At 49.9% G+C, this 27,682-nt stretch overlaps 2 protein-coding genes and 2 non-coding genes across 5 annotated transcripts; all 4 read left to right on the top strand.

The window, feature by feature from the left end:
* The first annotated feature begins 1,446 nt into the window (after positions 1 to 1,446).
* On the top strand, positions 1,447 to 14,338 carry PTGES3 (prostaglandin E synthase 3). Of its 2 annotated transcripts, none has more exons than XM_039514314.1 (8): positions 1,447 to 1,709; positions 9,470 to 9,583; positions 9,746 to 9,815; positions 10,554 to 10,652; positions 10,998 to 11,087; positions 11,965 to 12,027; positions 12,517 to 12,541; positions 13,138 to 14,338. In XM_039514314.1, the coding sequence occupies exons 1-8, from the start codon at positions 1,462 to 1,464 to the stop codon at positions 13,155 to 13,157; spliced, it is 729 nt and encodes a 242-aa protein (XP_039370248.1). In that variant the 5' UTR covers positions 1,447 to 1,461; the 3' UTR covers positions 13,158 to 14,338. The 2 variants fall into 2 exon arrangements, with proteins under 2 accessions (XP_039370248.1, XP_039370249.1); XM_039514315.1 differs by having other exon boundaries at positions 1,695 to 1,820.
* Positions 14,339 to 21,996: 7,658 nt separating this feature from the next.
* ATP5F1B (ATP synthase F1 subunit beta) lies at positions 21,997 to 27,373 on the top strand. The gene is made up of 10 exons (XM_039513645.1): positions 21,997 to 22,151; positions 23,082 to 23,264; positions 23,800 to 23,974; positions 24,479 to 24,600; positions 24,931 to 25,115; positions 25,399 to 25,557; positions 25,800 to 25,922; positions 26,066 to 26,278; positions 26,613 to 26,814; positions 27,147 to 27,373. Exons 1-10 carry the CDS (start codon positions 22,019 to 22,021, stop codon positions 27,242 to 27,244), a joined length of 1,593 nt encoding a protein of 530 aa, XP_039369579.1. The 5' UTR covers positions 21,997 to 22,018; the 3' UTR covers positions 27,245 to 27,373.
* Positions 23,317 to 23,390, top strand: LOC120391499. The gene has a single exon (XR_005591361.1). It is a non-coding gene; the product is annotated as a small nucleolar RNA SNORD59 (small nucleolar RNA).
* Positions 24,761 to 24,834, top strand: LOC120391498. Its single transcript, XR_005591360.1, has one exon. It is a non-coding gene; the product is annotated as a small nucleolar RNA SNORD59 (small nucleolar RNA).
* Positions 27,374 to 27,682: the final 309 nt, after the last annotated feature.

Here is a 27,682-nt window from a genome sequence, read left to right as displayed (position 1 = left end):
TATTGATTTGACTGGTTATCTGATAGAATGGCAGCATATTAGCTAGACAATTGCTTCGCTGCCTGGATGTTGCCGTGTTTTGAAAATGCAGCTTTATCCAATGGAAAGGCTAATGAACTCAGCATCTCTCACTGGTTTGGAATAAGGGAATGTCTCTCTTTGTTGTCGATGGGGATGTTAAGACTTTCTAAAGAATCCCCCCTGCTGCAATGTGGATGCCTGCTTGCTATCTCCCAGGCAACTCAGGTGAGCTTATAATTAGGCATGGTGGATTTTTTTTTCATAATTTTGATGGATATCCATCTTCAAAAACATTTTAAAATGTTTGCTCTATTTACATTTTCACAGTTGTGGGAATCTATAGCGGGTGGCGGGCAGGATATAATAGTAATGAAAGTTCTCAAGCAGCATTTTTAACATTTCAGTTTAGTATTATATTTTTTCATAGGGTTGTGTGTGTCTGGTGAAATAGCAGCAAAGAATCCTGTGGCACCTTATAGACTAACAGAATCCTATAAGGTGCCACAGGATTCTTTGCTGCTTTTACAGAACCAGACTAACACGGCTACCTCTCTGACGTCTGGTGAAATAGACGTTTACAGACATTTACCGATAAAACTCAAACCCTTCCGAGCCTATTTTATAATGCTCCAAAAAGCCAGGCTGGGGAGGAGGAGCCCTCGTAAATACGGAGCAAAAGGTGCATGGCTATTTCCTTCATGCGCGGGGGCTTTGCTCCTTACTTTATAATGAGGTTTTTGCTTTTAACATGAATCATTCTCTAGCCCTGTGGCAAGACTGGGTCTTTCTCTTTATTTTTGGCATCCAGCACAACCCCTGCTCTCTGCAGAGCTGGCAAGGCCTTGCAGGGCTGCCCTGCGCCAGTGGCCTCTGACAGGCGCCGGGCTGGGCTGGGAATGGGTCTGGGGAGCCGAGGAGTGGGCAGGTCCCTGCTCTTCGCCTGTGGATCTCAAAGCACTTGGAAAGGAAGAGGGGCGTGCCCTCCACCCTGGCCCTAGAGCAGCACTGCAGCCAGCAGCTGGGGGGCGGGAGGGGGGGGTTCCAGCTCCTGTGGCCCCAGTGCCCAATCGCCCCACCTCCCCCTGCTAGAGACACTCCCCTTCCGCAGGGCACCAACAGGGCCCAAGAAAACTACATGACCCAGCAGCCTCCACTCTCGTTTCCATGGCAACCCTGGGCCGGGGAGCTGGGCCAACACCCTGCAGCAACAGCGGGCGGCATGGGCGCATGCGCCGCGCGTGGGACGGGGGCAAGTTAGGAGACTCGAGCGGGAGCCTGCGCGCTGAGAAGATGGGAGACGCGCGTGCGCATTCCGGACGAGCCTGCCCTGGGCGCGCGCGCGTGGAAGGCCGAGAGCCGCGAGGCGGTAGGGGGCGCATGCGCTCTGCGTCCGGTAGGGCCCACCTGGGTGCAAAGCGCGCTGAGGGAGCGGGCGCGCGCATGCGCCGCGGGGAGTGCGGCGAGAGGCGGGAGCGCGGGGTATTTTGCTGCGTCACCAGCGCCTGGAACAGCCGCCGTTGCCCGAGCGCGCGGTGCATTGTGGGTGCTAGGCCGAGCCCTGAGGAGGAGCCGCCGCCGCCGCCTCACGCTGGTCCGACCCGGTCCCTCTCGCCGCTCCCCGCCCGCGCCAGAGAGCCCCGAGCCGGGGACCTGCCTGACCCGGAGCCGCCCCTGCCGCCGTTCGCCATGTGAGGGGGGACGGGGATGAGGGCCGGGGCGGGGCGGCCTGTGGAGCCGGGGGAGGGAGCTACTCCCCCTCCCCCCGCCGCGGGGAGGGGCCCGGCAAGGCCGCGGCCCTGGTGACGGCGGCGTCTCGCGGCACTTGGGGGGGCGCGTTGGGGAGGGGTTGGGGTGGCGGGGGCAGGGCTTTCGGGGGGGGCACGTGGGCCGGGGGGAGGAGGGTGCAGGGATTTCGGGGGGGGGCACGTGGGCCGGGGAGGAGGGTGCAGGGATTTTTGGGGGCACGTGGGCCGGGGAGGAGGGTGCAGGGATTTTTGGGGCACGTGGGCCGGGGAGGAGGGTGCAGGGATTTTTGGGGGCACGTGGGCCGGGGAGGAGGGTGCAGGGATTTTGGGGGCACGTGGGCTGGGGAGGAGGGTGCAGTGATTTTTATGAGGCCCAGGGTTGTCGGGGGCACGTGGGCCGGACGGGAGGAGGCCGCAGGGCTTTGGGGGCACGTGGGCTGGGGAGGAGGGTGCAGTGATTTTTATGAGGCCCAGGGTTGTCGGGGGCACGTGGGCCGGACGGGAGGAGGTTGCAGGGCTTTGGGGGGCACGTGGGCCGGGGGAGGAGGTTGCAGGGCTTTTGGGGGCACGTGGGCCGGGGGAGGAGGGCGCAGGGCTTTGGGGGCACGTGGGCCGGAGGGGAGGAGGGCGCAGGGATTTTGGGGGGGGCACGTGGGCCGGAGGGGGAGGAGGGCGCAGGGCTTTTGGGGGCACGTGGGCCGGAGGGGGAGGGTGCAGGGCTTTGGGGGCACGTGGGCCGGAGGGGGAGGAGGGCGCGGGGCTTTTGGGGGGACACGTGGGCTGCGGGGGGAGGAGGGCCCAGGGCTTTGCGGGCGGAGGAGGAGCGTGCAGGGCTTTTGGAGGGGGGCACGTGGGCTGGGGCAGAGGGCGTTTGGCCGGGGGGGGGGGGCACAGGGCTTTTGGGGGGCTCGGGGGAGGAGGGTGCAGGGATTTTGGAGGGGCATGTGGGTTGGGGGGAGGACGACTCCGGGATTTTGGAGGGGGCGGTGGGGGTGCAGGGCTGAGCAGCTCAGCCCTTAGATGGGGTCACCTGTCTGTGGATGGGAGAGGGTAATTGGGGGTGGGTGGGAGGAGATTGACGCAGGCACACTGGGTCCCTGCAGCCAGGGGATGAGTAGTAGAGCCAGAGGGGATGGATGTAACTAGCAGCCTTTGTTTTTATTAAGGTGAGGTGTTGTCAGGGTTCCCAGGTTTCCTGTCTCGCCTGGGAGCACCTGAGGTTGTCAGTCAATATGTAACTGCCCCCCTCCCCTTAAGAATTCAGGGAACGATCAGCCTCTGTGCTATCTAACAGCTTCCCTGTTTGAGGGATTGGCCATTTACCTTGTATTTCTGGAGCAGCAGCCCTCAGTAATGTCCAAAACTAAGTATAAATGGGACACAGGACAGCAGTTTCATTCCTTTCTCTTCCTTACAGATTAAGAGAAACAAATGCAAGCCACTATATTAACTGGTGTTGGCTGTTTAAGTTCTTTAGTGTGTTAATCTTCTTATAAGCCACACTTCTCAACCAGCAAAATGTGACAGAAACTGAAACAAGAAACTTACTCTGCAGACCATGAACTAGTAATGGCCTGGGGAATTGGGAGATAGGACTCTGAATTTCTCTGCGGCTTGATTTCTGACCTGCTTTGTGACCTTGAACAAGCCACTTCACCTATATGGCCATATTTCTTTCTGTCTGTAAAATGAAGACTTGAGAGGGTGTTGAGCCCAAACATTTGTAAAGTGGTACAGGCATTTACATTCCAAAGCAATGTAAAATATTAGGTGTGTGCATATCCTAAAATAACTGAGATTCTCAACTACTGTGTTACTCAAAAACTTCCTGAGTTGACTTCTGGTTGTGGCAATTGCAGCATAGAATTGCTTAGTTTTGCAGGTCTACATCATGGTACCAGACCAGATGATGAATCTCTAGAACACAAATACAGGCATCCTCATAACTATTTTAATATATTTTAAATATGCTTATTGCCTTGTTTCTGGGTACACATGTAAAATAACTTGTAATAAAAGCTAGTTTCATTACCTAAAACTAAATCCCACACTCACCAATGGACCAAAATACTCTTCGCTACTGTCAGACCCTCAGGTAAATTCTTTGCTCACCAAACGAACTTTTCAGCATGTCAATAAAGTGTACCAACTCGGGCCTCGTTGGGGGAGAATTACATGGTAGAGATCCCTTCGCTGAAACCTAGACCTCCCATGACATTCAATACCAGGGAAAGAACAAGATAGCCTGAGGGTTGATTTGAATTGTGGTGATATATGGGAAAAGATTGTGTCTTGGTGGCTAGGACCCCCATTTATTTTAGCACATCCAAATCACTAGCAACCCCTTGAACTGCAAGTGCTGCAGGATACCAGTGCTGCTTTGGAGCATTGACGTAATATAGTCGATACAATTAACTTTGCTAAGCTGAGGAGTTACTGTATTCTGCACCAGCTGTAGCTTCCAGGTGGTTTCCTGTGTAGTCTGATGTAGAACACACTGCATTAATGCAATGTGGAAGTGGCAGACAAGTATGGCTAACTTGGCAGGATTCCCATCAGATGGAAACTAGGGAAGAAGTCACTGAAGTAGGAATTAAGATGCAAGATGAGACATAGCACAGTGTGATGTGCTAGTCGCTTAGGTTAAACACATCAATTTACCCATACTTCTGAGGTGGTCTTTCATTATTTGAGAACAATGGCAACCAGAAGTGACTGCCTCTAATCTAATGCACTATGGTCATAATTCTTAAGTAAATGAAACTTGTTTCCTTGTGTGTGTTTCATCTGGTGGCAAAGAGCACCAGAATGTGAAATACAGATAACTCCTATGGAGAAGAATGCTTATTGTAAGGAGCCAGCGAACACTTAACTCTGCTAAAGATACTGCTTACTTTCTGGGTACGTGGCAGTCGTGTGTCATGGTATAAATTGTTTAAAATATTGGACAAACCTAATTGTGCATTTAGGACTTAACGAGAAGTTGATGTGATAGAACTCTGCCTCATTCCTTGGAGCTCAAGTGACCTCTTGACAAACTAGAAGCAATATTAAATGAACTTTTTCAGCCCTCATGGATGAAATGTTGTTCTTGTGAGATGGACTTGGTTACACTGAGAGAAGAGAGGAAAATGGTAGGCTTTCATGATAATGCATGCAACTGGTGCTTTGGAAAATCCTGACTATATTGTCTGACTAGTAGTGGAGAAATGTCATGGTAGTGCTGCATAATGGTTGTATGGGGTGGAGTGATCTTGCCGCACAAGTGCTCCATAAAGAATTTAGTCAACATGCAGACTTTATTGATGCTGTAGGTCCTCTTCTTCCAGGAATCTTAAAATAGAGACACAGTACTACCTCATCTGAAATTCCTGCTAGTAGTGCTGGTGCATCTTGCATTACTGTTTGCATTATGAAATTCTGATTCCTGGCACATCATGTGGGAGCCTAAATTAAGGTTGCCATCAAACTTAGCCATCCAGATCAAGTTTTCAAAAATTAGGCTATCTGCTGATCAGACTTCCAGAGCAGTTTAACCTGATTGCAGCAAGCCTTTTTTGGGGGAAGAAGAGAGTATGTAAATCTAAAACAAGATACCTAGTATATTTCCTCTTGCTACTATCACCTCCTTTTCACATGGCTTAAATAATTGGGAAGGGAACCCCCATTTAATTCTAGGGCTAATCTTTTAAACAGACTCTTAGGAAATACTGTATAGTGGTGCAGTACCTTATTCCTGTAAGACCCAGTTAATCTTGGCAAAGATGCTGAGGGCATGGCTTGTGTTTTTTGGATGTGTAGCTGTTACATATGCATACAACTCTTAGGAGGCTGCTGGCACTGAAAATGCTTGCTAAATGTTAATAGTGTTCAGCAAAACTCTTGCGTTAGAAGAGAGATCACTGTCCCTTTTCTTGATGATGTAACAATAATGGGTGATAACTGATGTTTCAAGTTCCATGGAGTTGGATTTTCATATTCTCTCCCAGCAGTATGGGAGATGACTAGCGTACATAGCATCCCAAGGCAGCAAGTCTGATGCCCGGGCTAGGCAAATAAAAGCGGAGCACACTTGCCCTTGTCCTTTTTTTCACTACATGCCTTTAAGTCTTCGCAGAGCGAAGCTTTAGTCAAATAAGGAATTACAAATATTGAACTAGGGGAATAACCACTCTTCTTACTAAAGTTAGCCAGCACGGGTCCGCGCAAATATGAAAGGAAACTTCTTGCCTTACGTACTATTCCTCAAATGTGTCACTAGAAGGAAGTTAGTCTTTCACCCAATGGCTTGGAGTGGTTTGCTTGAATTCAAACAACCCATCCAGGAATGGATTATTTTTGCACATTTGAAGACCACTGTTTGTGGTTGAGGGAACCTTGATTAAAACCATGTCCACTAAAATAAGTCCACTCACTTAGCAACGTAAAATCATTGTGCTACTGGAATACTCTCAAACGAAACTTTATACTGTGTTTTCAGATTTAACCTCCGAAGTAAGACATCACAAGCTAAAAGTTCAACAAAAATAAAATAAATGGTTTCCCTTTTACAAACATCTTTTCTTTCCTTCAAGCTTCTTATCCTTGGTTTCTAGTATAATCAGAGTAGCACTTGAATAGTTTTAGGTAGACTCCACTGCAGTAACTGGACAGAAGCATACTAGAGCTATATGTGCAGAACAGCTCTTTACTCTTTCTGGCAAGAGTGAAATTAAACACCGAAACACTGCCTTTAGTGTGCTGGGACAACCATCTGACCCTAACCCTGAAAATTCTGTTCATAAAATAAACTTACAGAACCTACTGAACCTTGCATTATAAGATGGATGGAGAAAATCCCTTGCTAAACATGTAATGGTGCGTGTAAATGTGCTTGGCTATTGGTTTTGTGTCAAATATTGCAGAATACTTCATGCTTGACTCAGTCAATTGAGAGTTTGAGTCAGAATTTCTCAGAAGCTTTACCTTTCAAAAGTGTAGCAGTGGTCTGTTGAAATAGTCTGAGTACTTTTCCTTGTATTAAGGTTCCCTTTTTGGCAGGTTATTGCAATGCTTTAACATGGAGAGTTGGACTGCAGAGCATCTTATTATCAATCCCTCCATGTAATGGCAGGAAAAAGCTAGTGTCCCACACATTCATGGCTCTTTACATGTGTTGTACATACAAAGTGTAAATACCAATTCTTTCAGATGCAGTTGAATGCTCTAGACTTGTGTAGTATTAATAATTTTTAGCCAGTATATTGAGGTAGTCAGAATTTTATGTTAAAGAATAAAAACCTTGAGACCACTTCTTTAAATGTTTGACATTGGAACAATGTACTGAACTCATGAGCAGGGCTGTATTTGCGTTCCGTCATTGTGGTTCTCTGTATCTGAGATCTGCCCTTAACATTATAAATGGGTTACTACTGTCCTACCTCCCAGGTCTCTGGAGGAAGGTATCCCAAAATCCATTGCACCTTATGTTTGTGGCAACAGCAGCTTATGCAAAGTGGGGTGACTAGTCTTTCCTCCAGAATGCAGAAATTCAGTTATCCAGCCTGGCTTGCGTGTCAGCTCTACTGATCTGTCAACAGTTTTGCTGGGAAGAATGCAACTGGGCATACTGAACCATGTTAGCTGTACCTGTCAGATGAGTACGCCGACACTTAACACTGTCCTACTTCTGGTAGAAACGGGACTTTTACTTGTGCATGCTTGTAGTGTTAGCAAGTTGTGGGGAAGATGAGATTTCCACTCTAGTTCTGTGATACTGACACATGTGGAAGGTGCGTGCTTGTGTGGTTGTCTTTAGTTACTCACTAGGTCACAAGTGGCTGTTTGTCCCATTCTCCCTCTTCTTCCCCTCTCCCCCCCTTCAGTTAGTGTGGTTCTATTTGGCAGTGTAACCAGGACTTAGGCATGGCTAACACTTGGCTAAGGCCTAGGATTCAGATGGGAACAACCACATCATACTGCAAAACAACCTGTCTCTCTTGTAACATCATTGAACTTGCAGTGCGGGTGGAACCAACAAGTGCCATTAAATCATACTCACTCAATTTTTTTAAAGGTACTGAGATCAAATCTACCCACTTCCTGCTTAATATAAAACCAACTAGCGATAACTTCAGTATCAGGCAATTTTCAAGCCTTGTTTGTTCCCCCAACACTAGACACATACAAGGAATCAGTTTGGAGCTGATGTTGCAAATCTATAGGATAGGCAACTGAACTTTTAGGGACTTTAAAACCTTGACAGCAAAGCTAATAAATTGATTTGTATAAAGTCTGTCACCCTGAAAGAATGCTGTGTTTTACAAGCTTCGCTTCCTGGGCACCTGAATACAGCCACCTATGGGATGCAGTGGGGTTTCCATTCTGCACCAAAAGCATTGAGTACTCTAGAGCAGGGGAAATGAAGCTACTGAGAGAAATAAGGAGAAAGAATCAAATTACCCAGGTCAGAATTTGTCCAGGACACTGATACTGCTGTTTGTACCACTAGTGATTCAAGATCTTGATGGACCTTTATGTGGTCAGGGCTTCAGCTTTACAAAAAGCAGTAGATCTGTTTTGTACTGTCCTGGGGCATTAGTTTACCACCTACTGAATTGTCAAGCGCATATCCTGTTGCACCTGTGTTCTATGGAGCCTCCATAGAGAACTGAGCAAGTCTGTATCCTACTTAGGCTGAGATCTGACATGGTCAGCTCAAAATGATACAATTCCTAGAGACTTGTCATGGATGCCCCCCATTGTATTTTACTTAGTTTAACTTTTGGTAATTACATGGCTCCTGCCCACGCTCGACTTTTAGAATACGGTAGTTTGGAGCTGAGGGATAGCAGCTTTTATAGGAGCGGTTTTATAAATAAAGTGAAGTGTATGTCTAACTCCTAATAAATCTCAGCACCTTTAAATAGCAATGAGATTTTTTCTGTTTCCTCATTGCTAAGTCTGAAAGACGACTCTCCTTTAAACTGTCTGTCTAGATACTGTTTATGAACCTGTTCACTTGCTGGCAATTTCTAATGGCATTCACATGCAAATTTAACTGGGCTTACTCTTTCTTACCTGTTCATCTTCATGAACTTGAGTTTTCTGATTACTGTTCTATTTCATACAGTTTTTAACTAGAGAACTTGCTTCAAAACTGGTATATATTCAGTCTGGCTAAATAGGAACCTCTGGCATTAACAAGAACTCAAAGGTACTGGAGTAGCATATCAGCCAAGAGGGCTCTGATTGCCTTAAGTGTATGATCTCTCCATTCCATTTCATTATCTGTGATAACCTTTAAGCATTCAAGGAGTGTTACCACTTCGCAATGCTTTTGGGGATTATACACTGAGTAATTTTCTATTCTCTCTTCAGTCTCTATCTACTCTTCAACCTAAGCCCCATTTGGGCTTCTACTTGTATTGTACTAAGCTTCTTATTGCAGTTCATCTCATAACTGCAAAGACGACTTTCCCTTCCTGATGAAAGTTGCCTTTATTGCAGTGAAAACTAGACAGATACTATTAAAGCTGTTTGGAAGGGGGAAGTGTGCATACAGTGGCAATGTCCACCCTTGAATCTACTAGCAGACTAGGACAGCTGAGCTTTGGTACTCTCTATCTTAAAATTAAGAAATAATTTCTTTTTAACATTGAGACTTAATTAAATGGCACAAGTTTTCAGTTTTGATCTAATTCTCTTAAATGGTCTGTTTCTAGGCAGCCTGCTTCTGCAAAGTGGTATGACCGAAGGGACTACGTCTTTATTGAATTTTGCGTTGAAGACAGTAAAGATGTTAATGTAAATTTTGAAAAATCCAAACTTACATTCAGGTAAATAACTAAGACCATTGTCAAGTGGAAGAGAAATTTCAGTATCTAAATGCTGACCTGACCCTTTTTCTAACTAAATAGCATGTACCTTTATTGCAACTATCTTTGCTTTGAGACTTTTCAGTCCAGCTATATAACTAGCTTAATTCTTTTCTCTTACAGTTGTCTTGGTGGAAGTGATAACTTTAAACATTTAAATGAAATCGATCTTTTTAATTATATTGATCCAAATGTAAGTATTTTCTCAACTTTTATCCTCTCTACCTTTTAATAATTATACAAGAAAAAGGGACTCTAAACATGTGAGGTACTTGGATACTGTGGGTAATGAGCCCCGTTAGTAACTTAATGTACTTAAAGAAATTTTGTCTGAGAAAGGGATCTCTGGTCCTTCCTCTTTGCTACTTGAAGAGTGGCATGTCAAAGTCTGCTCCTGAGTACTTACTCATTGCACTTCTGTGTGCTTCTCACCACTGTTCTTGCACGCCCTATTTTTAGCACTCCTCGCTTTATCCTTGTCCGTCTTTCTCAATGGACCAAACACACACACACACACAATCAGCATCATTGCCGCCTGTTAGAGCAGGTATTTTTACTAGCTTGTAAAATGTTGCTGTGCAGGAGTGTGGGGTTTCAGTCTTGGATGGATAATGACTTTTTGCAGTCCCTTCCCCAGTTTGAATGCTGTGGCTAGTCCAAAATTTGGGGGGGATTATTTTGGTACATACTAGATCACAGTGCAACGTTCCATAGACACTTCTGTAGACATTGGTGATCTATTCAAGTATTCATTGTAAGGAGTATTCATGCCACATGACAGGAGGCAGCTATTGTATATACTTTATTCATCCTCTCAAGCATAACTGAGTGACCTCTCAGATGGGTGGGTGACTGCAGGTGTATAAATTTTACTGAAGTTGCTCCTATCTTCTGACACTACCATGTTAATAGGACAATTCTTTCATTCCAGGAATCCAAGCATAAAAGAACAGACAGATCTATCTTGTGTTGTTTAAGAAAAGGAGAATCTGGCCAGTCATGGCCAAGGTTAACAAAAGAGAAGGCAAAGGTACGCTTCCATTCTGTGGGGGGTGTGTGTGTGTGTGGGGGGGGGGGGTGCTGTTTGGTTTTTTCCCCCCTGTCATACTTATGGAAGCAGTGGTAGCTCCATTCAAATTATGGAACGTCCATATGTCATGCCAGATGATGAACAGATCAAGCATTTACTGTGTGCTTTGTAGTACCTACCAGGTCATTCAGCCCCTCTCCAAACAAAATGGGAGCTCTCGCAGAACCTGCCTACATTTTCCTAATATGAGGGAAAACTTTTCCTATTTATTTCCTCTACCCCCCAACACAACCCTAGAACAAATATTCGTCCCTCAAGGAGATAACTCTTTGTATTGCTGTGTAGCTCAACTGGCTCAGTGTGGATTTCAACAACTGGAAAGACTGGGAAGATGATTCAGATGAAGACCTGTCCAATTTTGATCGCTTCTCTGAGGTGAGGGAAGAGGAGAACCCAGAAGCCTGGGTTCCATTTTGGGGTTTTGCTTGCAAGCAATAGCTGGTAGCTAGGCAATCAGACCTCTTCAGTTGTCTTAACAGACCAAGTGGCTCCTTGGCCATCAATACCAATGGGAAATCATTACACATTCAACTCCAGCTGTTGCCAGCACCAAATGGGTAACTTGGCAGGTTCCAACTAGAGCAAAACAATTTTAGAATTGTAGCAACTTCATACATAATATATATAGTTGATCATAGTCTATATATAAAAAAACCCCGCTTCATTGGCTGCTGTATGTTGAACCTTTCCTTATGATGATCTCTAATTGCACTTTGAAGAACTGGGCTTACTGCAAAGGGAGGCCTGCACAGCACTCCGATGCAGTGGAGAAAGTGCACATAGGTTGTGTTAGAAGGCATGTCTTCTCCAGAGCAGAGACTGCCAGTTCTGAGCTGTGCAATAGGGGTGGGGGGTGCTGTGGACTCTGAGATTACCAGCTTTATTTGTGCTTGTGACCAAACCTATTCTTAACGTGGCTCTCCAGAGGTAGAGGGCAGCTAATGCATTAATTTGACTTTCCATCAGATTGAGATGCAGTTAATTTAAAAACAATACTTTGCGTGTTGAGATTATACTAATCTCGCTACTCTGCATTCTTCCTTGGGCTCTTCCCACAAAATATTCTTAATGAAGATGCAGTAACTGCTGCATGTGTGTATAAGGGCTTACAGAAAGCACAATGGAGAATGATCAAGTGGAACAGGGCTCTGATCATTGGGACTGTTTTGAGACTTGGAATGCAGTATTCCTTGGGTTTTATAGAGAGATTGAGGCAAAGTCTCTAATTTAACACTAGTTCCCTTTATAACAGATGATGAACAACATGGGCGGAGATGAAGATGTAGATTTGCCAGAAGTAGATGGAGCAGATGATGTAAGTAGTTTATGGGGATTTCTTAAAGGGTTAAGTTTTCAGCAGATATGTCAAGGTTTGCTCAGGTCAACTTGTATCCCCACTTCAGAATTCTTAGAAGCTTCACTAACTGGAAGCAGGGGCTATATTGGACTCCTGCTCTTCATTTCCTTTGTGCATTAACAATACATCAGATTTGGAAAAACCTACTTTTGTGTCCTCTGCAGTGAACTCAATGGTAGTGGCTTTACCACTGCTGCTGTTGTGCTTGAGCCAACCTTGCCAAACCTTCAGCTGTGGTTCTTGGTAATTCTGCCTTGAAGCGTGTAAGGTTCACTATAGGTATAGAGTTCTTCCTGAAGGACGTCACAATAAATCTGATCATAGTGAGGATGTTTAAGACACCCTTTTGAAGTTTAGTGGTGGTGTTTACTGGGTTAGTTTCAGGGCAGAAGGAGCAGCTTCAAGACCTACCTGACTTATTTTCCAACTTGTTTCTTCTTTCTCCAGGATTCACCGGACAGTGATGATGAAAGTAAGTTATTTTAGCATGCAGATTTGTTTCTGAGCACTAGTCTTGCATAAGCTTTGTTTTACCCAAAGCAGGACAGTCTTGAGGAGAGCTTGCCAGCACTAAGTGTTGTGTTGCATGTTGCCAGAAGTCACTGTGTTCTAGTTAGCCTGCAGTGTGCACTCAGTGCAGGTCTAACTCTTACATCTGTCGTCGAGGCAGTGTGGTCTAATGGACTGTCCAGTGCAGAGTCATAAACTTTCCGAAGAGCTGCAAGTGTCACTTTTGAACTTTGCAGATTGCTGCAGTCCCAACAACAATTGTTGAGGCTAGAGACTAATTTGCATCTCATACATGGTTCTGTGTACATACTAATTGACTGAAGTCTTGTATTTCATGCGGTGATTACCAGGACTCGTTCTCAAGTTCTGCACATATTTGAGAACCTAACTTGTCTTTGCACCAGTGGACAAACTAGCAAAAGCATTCTTAGAAAATTGCACTGCATGCACCTTAGACTGGTGCAGGGATCGTGTCTGTACAGCCCCTAGTGCAACGGGTTCTAGGTGATCTGTGTTCAAAACAAAACCCAAACACTAACGCACTAACTCTATCCTCAGAAATGCCAGATCTGGAGTAAGGAGAACTGTCGTCTTCAGGGTTTGGGGAAAGAACTTCATCACAACATTTCATAACCGAAGAATTCCTGAGTTGATCGTGCTAAAGGCAGATACTGCATCCTTTAACCCATGTTCAATCTGTTTTAAATGGTTTCACTGATGGTTGGTGTGTACCATTGTTCAGGGCAGTCTTAAGCCACATGAGGCAATAATGTTATGCAGGAAAGTTGTTTTTGTTTTTTTTCCCAGACTTCCAAAAAACAATTGAGGTGTAAGTAATCGCTACAAAACAAGTTGCAATAAAAAGGGCTTAGAGCCTCCTTGCCTCCTCATAAGACATAATTGCAATGGGAAAATTCTCAATTTACAGGAAATGGTAAATTAGCATTTTTCCCCTCACAGTGTGGACTGCAGATCATTTAAAATTTCAGATTTTTATACCTGGAACTCAACTGACTGAAACAATGTTTTAATTGGCTTACAAAATTAAACTGGTAACATGCTATACCTCTGCGGTGTCTTCAGGTGTATTCCACTAATGTTTTAATAAAAAGGAAAAAAAAATTGCTTCACTTTGTTGTATTTAATCACTAGTTAGTGTTCCAGATGTATCCTAGCTAAAACTAGTGAACCCCTAACTTAAATGGGTGAAGCCTGTACATTTGGTATTGTTTGACCCTCAAGCTTTTACATCTCTTAGTACAGAGGGGTGAAAGTGGCTGGCTGTACATTGTTGCTTGTCAATCTGTACATTTAGACCAAATTGTATTTGCACTGTTGGTATGGAAACAAGTGACAAAACGTTAATACACTATTGGGTTTTTGTTTCATTTATTTTGACCAGCTTATTACAAGACTGAAAAACCTCAATCTGTGTTAAGAGCAGAGGGGATTTTTTTTTTAAATGTCTACATTCTTTCTAATAAACTGTTGAAGACTCCATGGCTGTCCTTTTAACTGTCTGGTTGACTGTAACTTCATGTATTCTTACTATTTGCTGGAATGGATTTTTTTAGTTGGAATACTAGTGGGGGGTTATTTCAGCTGTTCGAAGGAGGCAAGTTGTAATGTTCCCAGCAAACCTTCAAAAAAAAAAAAAAGTGGATCTGTAATTGAAAATTGTAGGTACACTTTGACAACAGTTTAAAAAAAAATGTTGTGATTTGACTAAAATAAAACAATGTTTTGTCCTCCTCCTAAATCTTTGAGCTTTTTAGTTCCCTTAACTGGCTCTTGGGCTTTGTCAGACTGCTGGGTGTACTTGTTCATGATTTCATTATGTTCTGCCTCTGGACTCCCAAGTGGAAAGCTCTGCACAGTTACAGCTGAAGTGTGCTGCTACTGATGCAAAGAGGCTCTGAAGTAGTATTTCAGTATTTTAGTGCAGGCTGTAGTACCTGCCCTAGCCTTGTTGCCATGCTCATGTGTGTTCCATAACTCTAGCTTGGTGGTCTTTCAATACGTCTCTGGTGTATTTATGAACAGTCGTCAATTGACTCACCTGACACGGGTTGGGTCTCTATGAAGATTGCTCCTTCTGCCGAACAGTCTTGCCATGAGTTGGTCCCTGCATGCAGAGACTGAAGCCTGCAAACATTTAGCCTTTCTCAAGCTCCAGCTGTGGGAATTAGGGAAAAGTCTGGTATTGCTAAATCTACAAGTCTTTCAGTTAGTTAGAATCAAAAAAGCACGTTTGTCTTCTGAGCAGTTTCTCCTTTCCCCAGCAGGAGGCTCCTGCTTTGTACTTTTCCTCAAAACAAGACTCCTTCCAGCGGGATCATTATTATGGGTTGGTCTACACTCTAGCTGAGCCGCTGCAGTTTTAGTGCTTCAGTGAAGACGCTACTACATTGTCGGGACAGCGTCTCCCATCCGCATGGTTAATCCACCTCCGTTGACATAGGGCTGTCTACAGCAGAGTTAGGTCAGTCTAATCGCATCACTCACCGGGTGTGGATTTTTCACAGCCCTGCACCACAGTTATACCCATGTAAGTGCATAATGTAGGCATGGCCTAACAATTCAGAGCTAAAGGTGCAGATGCCCAGCAACTTCAGTCAGCGCAGGTATGTATGCTGCTCACCTGCCTCAAACTGTGCAGGGCTGCACCATTTGAATCTTGGGGGGGTGGGGGGTTTACAATTTATAACTGCTCTTGTGACTCTGCAAATCTCTATGCCTTTAGCAGAGTGAAGGCCATAGAAGGGAGAAGATGGATACAAATTGATCACCTCTGTTGCCTTTTGATCTTCATTTAACCCCTCTTGGTGCTGGCCTTCGCCTTGCCACTATCTGAAGAGAGGAGCAGTGAGTTGCCAAAAGACTGAAGAGGAGTGGGCCAGGCTCCCCTTTAGAGGAAAGGAGATTTCCTGGGCCGGTAAGCCTTTCTAAAGGAGTCACTTGTGCCTGTCAGATGTAAGCTGGAACAGCCCTGTGTGCATCATTCTAGTCTCCTCTGCTTTGTTAATAAGATTGTGCTGGGTACAAGAGACCATTAATAGAACTGTGGATGTAGGAGTGATGATAGCCGCTGCTACCTGACAATAGGTACAGCAAAGAACATTGCTCGACACTTATGGCTTCACCTGGTACCTTCTGCAGAACAGGAGCCCTCTGGCTTATTCCTGGCACACCGTAAATTGGGCTTCATGCAACTAATACTTAGACATGACCCTACTTGTTCAGTTTTTGTCATAGTTCTGTTACTGTCCCTATATGCTGCTGTAGTCCCGAGCAGTGTGTCCCCCTGCTCATCAGGGATGTCTACTTAAGCAACTTCCCTTTTCAAGGGGTCCTAAATATTGTTAGTAATAGCTGGCTGTTGTCCAGCTCCTATATCTAACTTAGGCACCAGATTACCTGCTTCAATAGAGTCACTGCCAGTTGAGGGCAATTGCCTAAACCCCTGCATTAAATAAAAATGTGTGGAAAAGAACTGGGCTGTCTAGAGAAAGGTAGCAGATGCAGAGAAGGTGAATGGTCCTTGGGAGCTAGCACACATCTATTCTACTGTAGCGGTGTGCCTGCCTTAGGCACAGTTGCCGGAGATTTTTTTTCCTGCAGTGGTACCCGTCGGGGTGATCGGAGCGCCCTCTGTTGCCACGTGTGCTGATGTAAGAGGATTGTGCACCCCACACACACACACACGACCCTCTTCAGTTCCTTCTTACTGCCAGTGATGGTTGTCAGTGATTCCAGACTTGTGAGGGAAGCGCTTGTCACTCTGTGTATATACCCTGTTGTTAGAAGCTAGTTAATTAGTTGTAGTTGGCCTTACGTAGTTCTTAGTGCTAGGTTTTCATTTTAGGACTTTTGACCAATTTTTCTCTCCGTACTGGAATGATGCCTCATGCTGGGATTTAAGCCCTGCCAGCAGCCCACTGCCACCCTAGTTATGTGTGGGAGAATCCCATGTTTGTGACAAATGCCACATTTGTTAAGGATTCAAGCCCTGCTCACAGGAGAGCAATGGTGAGGCTCAGGTGCTGCTTATGGAAGCTCCATTTGAGTCATGTCATGGGAAAAGCCACTCAGATGAATCGAGTTGTTTGTTGTCTCCAGGCAATGTTGGGTCAATTGTGCTCGTGGTTATGTAAAAGGCAGCAGCAGAGTTGTCTGTTCGAATTAATAAATTCTTTCCTATGATGTGGAGGAGGAAGGCTGAGCAGGCTAAATATACTGCTCTTAACTCCCTGATATTTATGAGCCTTAAGACAACCGGAGACCCTCGGCCTGCAGGGACGCCATATGATCTCCCCAACCCTGTGAGGACACATCAGGGAAACAAAGGGGACCCCCAGGCAGACCTGGAGAGGATCCATCCATCGATCCAGAGACAACAGAACGAACACTGGCATTCGAACCACTCTGTCCAAATGGTGACGCTTTGGGGTAGACACTGAAGCTAGTTGTGCCAACCTACATCAGTAAGTGCTGCCATGTGACCCAGGAGACTGAGGCAGCTGCATGCTGGGGTGAGAGGGTATGTTTTGAACTGCCTCTAACAGTTGGAACCTGGATTACAGTAGAAAGGCTTTTGTGGAGTCTGACTGCCCCGATGAACTCAACTCAACTCTCTATGGGTTTTAGCATTGGTTTGCCTTGGTTTACTGGGAGTCCTAGCGGGTCAAGCTGTGGCTACACTGAATAATGCTCAAGTGTCTGTTTTGTGGTTTGCAAATACTGGGCTGCGCCGTTCCTAGAAGCGAGTGCAAAGCAAACCAAGCGGAGTGGTGCTGGTCTATGCTCTGAGGAACTTACGGTTGAGGGAGAGAACGAAAGCACCAAAGTGACAACGGGCAGAGATTTTTTTTCTACTTTCCAAAAGGGTGTCCCAATAGTCCTCCAAAGGGACTGCTTCCTCTTGGGCCAGTTAAACTTGAAGCGATGTGAGCCACTGATTGTGGCCGGTAAAGGGGATGACAGGTAGGTATAGGCTATAGACGGGGGAGGGGGGGATGCCAGGAGAGGTATAACCTATTGTAACAGGGCTCATTTTAGATTCTATTAACTGCTCTTTTCAGTCCATAGCAGCTTGAGTGAGAGTCCACAGGAGTGTGCTTGCTGCAATTCTTTCTGTGAGGTGGTAAATATAAAACAGTGGCGGTCAGGCTCCAGGCATATGCAAAGTCCTTTATAAATCCCTTCTATTGTCCCCTGCCCTCCACAGCTTGAAAACCCCGCATGCTCTACTGTAAACAAGACAAAAAGGATACAGCAGTTTGTGTACCTAGGGATCCAGAAACCACCACGCTGCCAAGGCTGAGTCACGAGTCTAGAATGAGACTAAAAAGGGCCGAATAACTTTTAACAAGTTGGGGGGCTGTTACTCGTGCTAATCTGACTCGTTTAAACTGTCAATTGCTAGAGGGGGCTCATGGCCTTGATGGGGATTCGTTCCATTGAGTTCAGTGTGCTCCAACTCCGGCCCTTCGTGCGTTGTGCTTCTCTCCTATAACAAGCCAGCTCACCTTCCAGCCAGTGGTCAGCACTCTCCAGTGTGTGCTTGTCCTTGTTGAGCTCTGCTCAAAGAGTGAGGTGGTGGATTGAGTGTACCTGGGCCTAAGGGGGGGGAACAGGCATCCCTGTTTCAGAAATGCAGGGCGGCTCGAAATGCTGGCCAGCAGTGCTAATTTTAGGTCTGCACTTTAGCAGGATCTATTGATAGCAACGCCAGCCTCGCTCAGAAGAAAGTTCGCTTAATGGACTGTTAGAGGAGGCGTAAGGATTGACCGAGTTACAAAATAACACGTCAACGGAGGACAAAGAGACACAATGCCCAAGCTCCCGTGCCAACAGTTACCTTTCAGTCCGTTTATCAAAGTGGCTGCATTTCCCATTTCAGGGCAGGCTAAACAATAGACAAGCAAAGAGAATCAATCTGTAGCCAGAGGAGTTTAATAAATAAAAAAATCTTTTAATGATCAACCTTGTAAAACTCCCATGAAAATTACCAGTCTGGGCACAAGATCTTTGTTCTACCTTACCACAATGAAGGATAATGAAAAAACTAATATTCTGCTCTTCCCTCCAGAATAATCATCTCAGGCAAGTAGATTGTTTTTCCAGCGCTGCTCTAGTGTCTTTATTTCATGCACAGGGGGTCAGCGTTAAGGATCTCATGAATGTTCTGTTTACTGTAAAGCCCTTGATGTTTATCTAAAATTAGGCTTGGAAGAATTGGATTTTTATTGGTAAATGTTGGTTTCGCTGCATGCCAACAAAGCAGCAAAAGAAATATTTCCATTGATCATTGAAATGTACAGAGAGGCAATGTAAGGAAAATGCTGCTTGAGAACTTTAGCTTTTGATGTAAGGAGACCAGTTTTGTACATTTTGATGTGATGTTGACAATATATGTTTTAATAATTATAAAGATTGAACTTTTTGATTCTCACCATCTACTATCATTAAATTTAGAATCAATTAAAAACATTTAAAATCCATAATTTTGCACTACTGTCAAAATTAAAAATAACTGAAAAAATGCTTAAATGTCTTGAAATTATATTAATATGAAATTCTGCACACCCAGTTTAAAATTGTGGGTTAGTGCTGGTAAGAATAATGGCCCCCAGTTTAGTAATGAGCTTCTTGTGGGAGCATCTCAGAGTTAAGACAGGAGTGGGGATGCCTAATTTCTACTGAAATTGATGTACTCTGCCACTTAGCAAAGTGCCTCTCAGCACATCAGTTACCCCCAGCTGTAAAATGGGGAATAATAAACTACCTCCTTGCTGGGGATGTGAAGGAAGCACTTCCAAGGGCTGAAAGGGGAGGTTATTTTAGCTAGCCTTCCTATCAGATAAGTGCATTGGTGTTAGGGTGACCAGATGTCCTGATTTTGGAGTCTTTTTCTTATATAGACTCCTATTAACCCATCTCATAGAGCTGGAAGGGACCCTGAAAGGTCATCGCGTCCAGCCCCCCTGCCTTCACTAGCAGGACCAAGTACTGATTTTGCCCCAGATCCCTAAGTGGCCCCCTCAAGGACTGAACTCACAACCCTGGGTTTAGCAGGCTAATGCTCAAACCACTGAGCTATCCCTCCCCCATTGCCCCCCTCCTGTCCCAAATTTTCACACTTGCTGTCTGGTCACCCTAATTGGTGTGCAGCTATTTCAGGTTTATCTTGATCAAAAGGTCTCACATTGACAAGATCACTTCTTGCTTTCGCTATAGCATGTGGATACTAATTACTGACTTCAGAAACATCCACCACCTGCCTTATTCAATGATGTGATTCATCAGTGTTGTTCAAAGGTTTTGGAAAACTTTTTGTGCCTAAACTGAACGTGTCAAGGCTGTGTATCCTTTCCCATTTTTGGAGTCTCTTTAGCTAGGTGTAGATAACTCACCTGTGGGTCTTGCTGATGTGGTAGTGGTAGATTCCTGTGTATGACAGCTCTGGGATTACAGAATCTAAGGGATACCTATGTTTTGCTGACCATCCTGGTTAAGACCTTCCTTACTGAAAATTTTGGATGTCTGATTATTAGCATCTCAGATAATATCTATTTTATTTTATTTTATTTATATATAGCACTTTTCATCACAAGGGGAGGGGAGCCAAAATGTTTTAGAAACCAATGGGAGAACGGCTCACAGGGATACCTTCACTCCTCCCTTATGCTCTAAAATGCAGCCACCTCTGAGTGGATCACAGCAGCTGTTTATAACCGTGCACATACGTTTAGGAGAGGAATTGCTGGAGAACAATGTGTCCAAATGAAACTGGAGACAATGTAATTACTGTAGTGAAGGGGTTATCATGGAGGTTGCAAGCAACCACCCTTCTTAATGGCTAGATGGGAGAAGGGGTACTGAGTCATGGGTGGGAAGGGGTTGAGGATTCCTACCCCAGTGAGATTCTAGCCAGGATGCTTGGACTAGCCACCGAGCGAGGGGAGGGCACGGCAGCCCCCTGGCTTTGGGCACTGGCACTGAAGTAGGCTAGTGAGGCACCTCGTAACCCTGCACTGGATCAGTGAGGTCAGTACAGACTGGAAGGGGGAGAGCACCGTGTTCTGAGCCATGCACGTCACTGCTACAGTGATCAAATAACTATGGTTTCTATTCAAGCTTCTTGGTTACAGAAAGATTCCTTTTTTTTTTTTTAAATCAGACTTAAAATGGTGGCATAAGGTGGGCCCAGTGCTACCCCTGACTGTGGGAACGGAGCACTAATGCGTCACTGATGTTGATTTGGCAGAGAATGAGGCGCTTAGTGGAGGGAAAATGGGAGCCAGGACTCCTGGGTTGTCTTCCCAGCTTTGTGTTGGGTGAGCTGACATTCAGTTCTCCCGGGTTCTGTTTCTAACAGTGCTACTGCCTCATTGTGTGACCTGGGACAAATCTCTGTGCTGGCTCAGACTGCCGTCAACCCACAAATCAGCCTCAGGTCAACAAGCATTCAGGACCTGAATCCTAGGGCCCTGCTGGGAGATGGGTCAGAGCTCAGGTCCCCCTGTAATTTTGGTCCAAGCCCTGTCATTTTGCAGTGCAGATGTAGCTCAAATCCCAGCAGTAGTGAGGCCAGGTTTACAACACAGTGTGGACTCAACCAGCCCGGCTCCCGCAGGGCTGGGTTTACAAGGCAGGGTGGATCGGGTGACACCCCCCACCCCGGCTCTGTCCCAGGAGTGTCTGGGGCAAGGTTCAGATGTCCCGATTTATAGGGACAGTCCTGATTTTTGGGCCTTTCTCTTATATAGGCTCCTATTATTTCCCCCCCCCCCAATCCAGATTTTTCACACTTGCTGCCTGGTCACCCTACAGGCCGGCGGGGGGGGAGGGAGCTTCGCACTCTTCAAAGTGAGCCCAGACCAACCCACATGTGGTTTTTGTCTCAGTACTGGCCAGGGGTCAAACCCATGGGAAAATGGACCGTCGGGCTTAAAACCAGGCCAGGGGCCCGGCTCGGTGTAGATGCTCCCGGGGGCCACGCCGGCTCCAGGGGCTGAGAAAGGCCTGTGGGACCAGGAGTCAGGCAACCCCCCCCCAGCAGCCCCAGGCCCAGCCCTAGAGCAAGGACAAGGCAGGACACGTGGTCACGCCTTCCTGGGTCCTGCGCCCTTAAGTAGTGAGCCCGCCTTTTCCAGCCCCATCGGCCAATCCCCTTCAAGCTCCGAGGCGGGTTTCCTCCCTTGCGCGGGCCAACTGGAAGGGGCATCGTCATCTGAGTGGCACAGCTCCCGCCCAATGGCAGTGGCGGTGCCGGAGCGATGGGCAGGAGCCGTGCCCAATGAGCGCGCGGGGGCGCAGGACTGGCAGGCCCGCCGCCCAACAGAGCGCGCGGGCCGGGGTCACGTGCGGCCCGGCGGCCCCGCCCCCGCGGCGCAGGTCTTGGGCGGGCGGGCAGCGGGGCTCACTCTGCGCCGCCATGTTGGGGCTCGTGAGTCGCTGCTCGGCCGCCGCCGCCTCCCCGCTGCTGCGGCGCGGGGCGCTGGGCCCGGCCGGGGCCTCGGGGCCGCTGCGCGACCTGCTGCTGCGCGGCGCGGCCGCCGCCGGGGCCCGTGAGTGCGGGGGCCGGGCGGGCGGGGTCACCTTGGGGCCGGGCGGGGCGCTGGGAGCGGAGCCGAACCGGGTCGGACTGGGCCGGGAGGGCCCGTGAGGGCGGGGTGGGGCTGGGGGACCCAGGGCGGGTGGGGAGGTGGTCGGAACCGGGCCGCGCGGGGGCTGGGAGCGGAACCGGGCCGGGCCGGGCTGCGGGGTCGGAACCGGGCCGGGCGGGAGCCGGGGAGGGGCCCGTGGGTGCGGGGCGGGGCGGGACGGGACTGGGGTGGACCCAGGGCGGGGAGGCGGTCGGAACCGGGCCGGGCGGGGTCACCTGGGGCCGGAGGAGGTTGGGCTGGAGCTGGCCCGGAGGGAGGAGCTGGGGTCGGAACCGGGCCGCAGTGGGGGTTCGCACGGAGTGAGGGAGGCGGAACCGGGTTTGGGGGGGGGCGCGCAGGAGGGGACCCAGGCCGGGGAGGTTGGGCCGGAGCCCGGCCGCGGGTGGGAGCCAGGCCGGGGGAGGCCCTGGGTTGAAGGGAGCAGGGGAGCTGGATCTGGGGAATGGGCCGGAACCGGGCCGCTGGGGGGGGGGATCCCAGGGCATCTGGGCACGGGCGGGGGACGGTCTTGGGGAGGCAGCTGGGCCGGAACCGGGCCGAAGGGGGTGGGGGGATGGGCATCCAGGGGAGGGGGCTGTAGCGCTGGAGTTGGGCTGGGACTGACCCGGGTCAGGGAGGCCAAACTCGGGGCTGGGAGACTTGGCCTGGGAGCAGGGGGCGCTGGTACCCCCGGGGTGCAGATGGGCAACGGCTGCAAGGATCTTTTCTCCCACGGGGCCCAGCCCCCTCTGACAAGCCGCTTGTTTCCCCCCAAGCCCCTGGAGGGGCATCGCAGCCTGTCCCCTGCCCCAGTGTCTGACCTTGACTCTCGCCTCCTCTGCCCTCTCCCAGGACGGGACTATGCAGCGCAGGCGGCCCCCGACGCCAAGGCCGGGGTCAGCACGGGCCGCATCGTGGCTGTCATCGGCGCCGTGGTGGACGTCCAGTTCGACGTGGGGCTGCCCCCGATCCTGAACGCCCTTGAGGTGCAGGGCAGGGACACCAGGCTGGTGCTCGAAGTGGCTCAGCATCTGGGTAAGCGGCGCCCCCTCCGGGTCTGTAACTGGCACAGGGCTGGGGCCTCCCTCCTTCGCTGATGATCCAGCGTGATGACTTTCGTTCTTCTGAGCATGCTGAAGCCACTACTGTGATCTGAGGAGGAGCAGGCTTAAAATGGCTGCTGGCCTGGCTCTGTCTAGGAAGAGGCTACAGCGGGGGGTGTGGTGAAAGCTGTTCCCAGGGACTCCTGTGCATGTCACCTGCTCTGATGTCCTTTCCACCTTGGGTACGTCTGCAGCCTCCAGTACCAGAGGCAAAGCGACTTGCCCAAGGTGACACACGTGTGTCAGAGCTGGGAGCTGAATGTAGCACTCCCAGGTTAGTACCCTAACCACGAGGTGTCCCTGGAACTGTCCTCCCTGCTAAGTTAGGAGATACCCCCCCCTTCCTCCCATGAGGCACTGCTGTGCTTGCTGTGGTCAGTCAGGACAGGTTTTGCAGCAACTGTCTTGTTACCTGTGACAGCCTTTATGTAGCATCCATGTAATGCTCCTTTCCCATGCCCTGGCAGGTGAGAACACGGTTCGTACCATCGCCATGGATGGTACTGAGGGCTTGGTGAGAGGACAGAAAGTGCTGGACTCCGGGGCCCCAATCAGAATCCCCGTAGGCCCCGAGACCCTTGGTAGAATCATGAATGTGATTGGGGAGCCCATCGACGAGAGAGGCCCCATAACGACCAAACAGTAAGTGCAAACTCTCCAGTCTTGCAGGGCGGGGGAGAAGGAGCAAGGCCCTGCAAATGCGAACTGAAAGCGGCTGGGCTGCGCGTCCCTTGGGACTGCATGAGAGAATGGGGGGTGGGTATTGTCGCAGACCCTCCGGGCCTTCTTAAATGGCTGTGAGTTTGCAGTGGCATCTCCGTGGCGCTACTGGGACTTGTATGGCAGGAGCTAAACTGAACATCAGGTGTCTTCTCCCAGCTCAGTAACTTTTACCCGTCGATTTCAATGGTGCCTTGAATCCAGCCAGCGTGGGTTCCCGTTGCCTAGGTGCGCTACAAATGCAGAGAAGCAGTGAGGTGGCACTGAACCTCTCCTAAGAGCTGTCCTCAAAAAGAGAGCCCCTGGCGGCTCATTGTGTTTCCGCCAGCTGCGGTCGCCTGCCCGCGGCAGGGTGCGCCGTAGCAGGCCTTGAATGCCGTCCACCTTCTGCAAGCTGACGTGCTTCCCTGGGCCCCTCTCTTGCAGGTATGCTGCTATCCACGCCGAAGCCCCGGAGTTCGTTGAGATGAGCGTAGAGCAAGAGATTCTGGTCACTGGCATCAAGGTGGTGGACCTGCTGGCACCATACGCCAAGGGTGGCAAAATCGGTATGTTGCAGATCAAAGGGGCCATGTCGGGGAGGGCGGGGTCAGCACATGGTTCATGGAGCTGGACTCCCTTTTAGAGCTTAGGAAGCCACCCTGAGCCTTCGTTACTGTGGGGGCCGAGTAAGAGGAGCTTGGTGGGTTCAGAAGTAGTGTCCTATTTCCTTCGCTGATGAGTAATCTGATGACTTTCGTTCTTCTGAGTTTGCTGAAGCCACTATTGGCCTTCTGAGAAGGAAAGAAGGGATGGGGCAGGGAGAGCCTCGTGGCACAGCAGCTGCTTGTCGGGGTGGTATTGAGCTCACCAATTGCACCTGCTCCCCCCTCGCCCAGGTCTGTTCGGAGGCGCCGGCGTGGGCAAGACTGTGCTGATCATGGAGCTGATCAACAACGTGGCGAAAGCCCACGGTGGCTACTCGGTGTTCGCCGGCGTCGGGGAGCGAACCCGCGAAGGGAACGACTTGTACCATGAAATGATCGAGTCGGGAGTCATCAACCTGAAGGACACAACCTCCAAGGTGAGGGGGCGCCCCTGGTTAAGATCCCTGGGGGTCAAGCTGCTCTGCTGTATCGGCCCAGGAGCGAAAGCCGAACCCTGGGGTCTGTGCGGCGCACCCTGAGCAGTGCTGTGTGGCTGGCCAGGCAAAGAGCCTCTGGCTCAGGCTCACTGGGGAAATGCGTGGTCCTTGGGGGCAGAGCTAGGGCTGGTGCTCCTGGAACAGCGCCATGGAGGTTATTGGGTGGGGCCGGGTGAGCAGCCCCGGCTGTCCCGGTAACACGGTGGCCTCCCTTGTGCTGCAGGTCGCCCTGGTTTACGGGCAGATGAACGAGCCCCCAGGCGCCCGGGCCAGAGTCGCGCTGACGGGGCTGACAGTGGCAGAGTACTTCAGGGACCAGGAGGGCCAGGACGTGCTGCTCTTCATAGACAACATCTTCCGGTTCACGCAGGCTGGCTCTGAGGTACGGTGGCAGGCCGGCACCAGGGAGCCATGGTCACCTGGCCAATGGGGTGAGCTGGGGAACACTGGCCCCCAGCGAAAAGGGGGGGCGGGGGGAGGAACTCTCCTTGTAGCTCCAGATGGCCCTTCTCTGGCTCACCATGGAACTGCCCCCCCTGTCCAATCCACGTGACAGGCTCCCGTTTGGGCAAGGCCGTCTGTGTCTCTGCGGCCTCCGCCTGACCCAACCCTGCTCCCTTTCAGGTCTCCGCCCTGCTTGGCAGAATCCCCTCGGCTGTGGGGTACCAGCCCACCCTGGCGACTGACATGGGCACCATGCAGGAGAGGATCACCACCACCCGCAAGGGCTCAATCACCTCCGTGCAGGTAACCGGCGCCCATGCAGCCCATGTTCTGGGGAGTGGCCGGCCAGTGCCCGCTCGGCCACACAGGCCTCTCCTGGCTCATTGAGAGGTTTCCCGTCGTGCTGGCTGTACCGTGACATCATCGGCATCTCCCTTGTTGCCTAGGCGATCTACGTGCCAGCTGATGACTTGACCGACCCTGCCCCTGCCACCACATTTGCCCATTTGGACGCCACGACTGTGTTGTCGCGGGCCATTGCTGAGCTGGGCATCTACCCTGCCGTCGACCCTCTGGACTCCACCTCCCGCATCATGGACCCCAACATCGTGGGGCAGGAGCACTACGACGTGGCCCGGGGGGTGCAGAAGATCCTACAGGTGAGGGCTGCACGGGGTCAGAGCGACGAAGGCCCAGTGGTTAGGACGTGACTGCCGTGGGAGGGTCCCTGCCGTTAGCTGGACCAGGTCCCTGACCCCCTCTGGGGCTCGATACAGCGGGGAGGAGCACAGACTGGGGGCGCTGGGGTACTCTGCAAAGGGCTGGAAGGGACCTCGAGGTCCCCTGTTCAGTGCCCCGGGGCTGGACTGTCAGGGGACGCTCTAGGATACAGGCTGTGGGGTCTGCGTGCCGAAGGGAGCCCCGGTTAGCTGCCGAGGAGCGGGCAGCTCTGCCAGCCTGTCGGTGGCCTGCAGCAATTGTCTCTCCCCCCAGGACTACAAATCCCTCCAGGACATCATTGCCATCCTGGGGATGGATGAGCTGTCGGAGGAGGACAAGCTGACAGTGGCTCGCGCCCGCAAGATCCAGCGCTTCCTGTCCCAGCCCTTCCAGGTGGCCGAGGTCTTCACTGGCCACCTGGGCAAGCTGGTCCCTCTGAAGGAAACCATCAAGGGCTTCCAGGAGATCCTGGCAGGTGAGGTGCTGGGGGTGGGGCCTATTGACTCTTCAGCTAACCCAGCCCTGGCAGGGGGGGGAATGATGGCTGTGGCCCATGGAGACTCCCCTCTGCTGCCAGCTGGGAGGCTGGGCCCACATCTCCTGGTGCTGCCAGCAGGTCACTGAGGTCCATGGCCGTCTTGGTGGGCTGCCTGGCAGGGGCTTGCTGGGCTGTGATGATTCCCATGAGGCTGCAGGGACCTTCCCCAGCTGTGTAAAAGCCCTGGTGTTTGCTGCTCCCTTGTGGGGAGTCCCTGGGGTGCAGGGAAGCTGGTCCCCCCCCTCCTCACTGCTGCCCCTTGTGCGCAGGTGCCTACGACCACCTGCCGGAACAGGCCTTCTACATGGTGGGTCCCATCGAGGAGGCCGTGGCGAAGGCGGACAAGCTGGCCGAGGAGCACTCATGAGCCACTGGCTCCGTCATGCCTCTCCCCCACCGCATCCCCACCCAGCTCCCCAGGGCCCCAGCTGGGTGTCGTGTCGTGTCTGCAGAGTATATTTAAAGTTTCCAATAAAACATCCGTCTAAAACATGAAGCAGGGCTGTTGTCACTGTGGGGGCCTGGGGGGAGAATCTGCGTGGGGCAGAGTTCTGGGTGGGGGGTGACAGTTGGATCAGTGGGGGGGCGGGGGTGGGATTCCGGGGGTGGCAGCGTAACTTACAGGACTAGTAAATGGCGCAAGTAGCTTCCAACCCAGCTGATCATTGGGCCTGGGCTGCCTCCTTCCCTCCCCTCGGCTCCCGGCACCCTGTGGCGCAGCTTGTCCCAGCCTGGCTGCAGCGAGGAGTCTAGCACTGCTGAGTCATTCGTCTCCGAACCGGAGCTGCTGTCGCTCCTGGCTGGT

The sequence above is a fragment of the Mauremys reevesii genome, linkage group 25, assembly GCF_016161935.1.
Source record: "Mauremys reevesii isolate NIE-2019 linkage group 25, ASM1616193v1, whole genome shotgun sequence".
Lineage (NCBI taxonomy): Eukaryota > Metazoa > Chordata > Testudines > Geoemydidae > Mauremys > Mauremys reevesii.
Note: the sequence above shows the minus strand (reverse complement) of the source record. Positions and strands in the feature narration are given on the sequence as shown.

What these genes read in the sequence shown, in the direction of transcription:
- PTGES3 (XM_039514314.1), top strand. Translation starts at nt 1,462, where the DNA reads ATGCGCCGCGGGGAGTGCGGCGAGAGGCGGGAGCGCGGGGTATTTTGC. An exon ending in CCCCTGCCGCCGTTCGCCAT is followed by an intron (nt 1,710 to 9,469) that starts GTGAGGGGGGAC and finishes GTCTGTTTCTAG; the next exon opens with GCAGCCTGCTTCTGCAAAGT. An exon ending in AAATCCAAACTTACATTCAG is followed by an intron (nt 9,584 to 9,745) that starts GTAAATAACTAA and finishes TTTCTCTTACAG; the next exon opens with TTGTCTTGGTGGAAGTGATA.
- ATP5F1B (XM_039513645.1), top strand. Translation starts at nt 22,019, where the DNA reads ATGTTGGGGCTCGTGAGTCGCTGCTCGGCCGCCGCCGCCTCCCCGCTG. An exon ending in GGCCCCATAACGACCAAACA is followed by an intron (nt 23,975 to 24,478) that starts GTAAGTGCAAAC and finishes CCTCTCTTGCAG; the next exon opens with GTATGCTGCTATCCACGCCG. An exon ending in CTTCCAGGAGATCCTGGCAG is followed by an intron (nt 26,815 to 27,146) that starts GTGAGGTGCTGG and finishes CCTTGTGCGCAG; the next exon opens with GTGCCTACGACCACCTGCCG.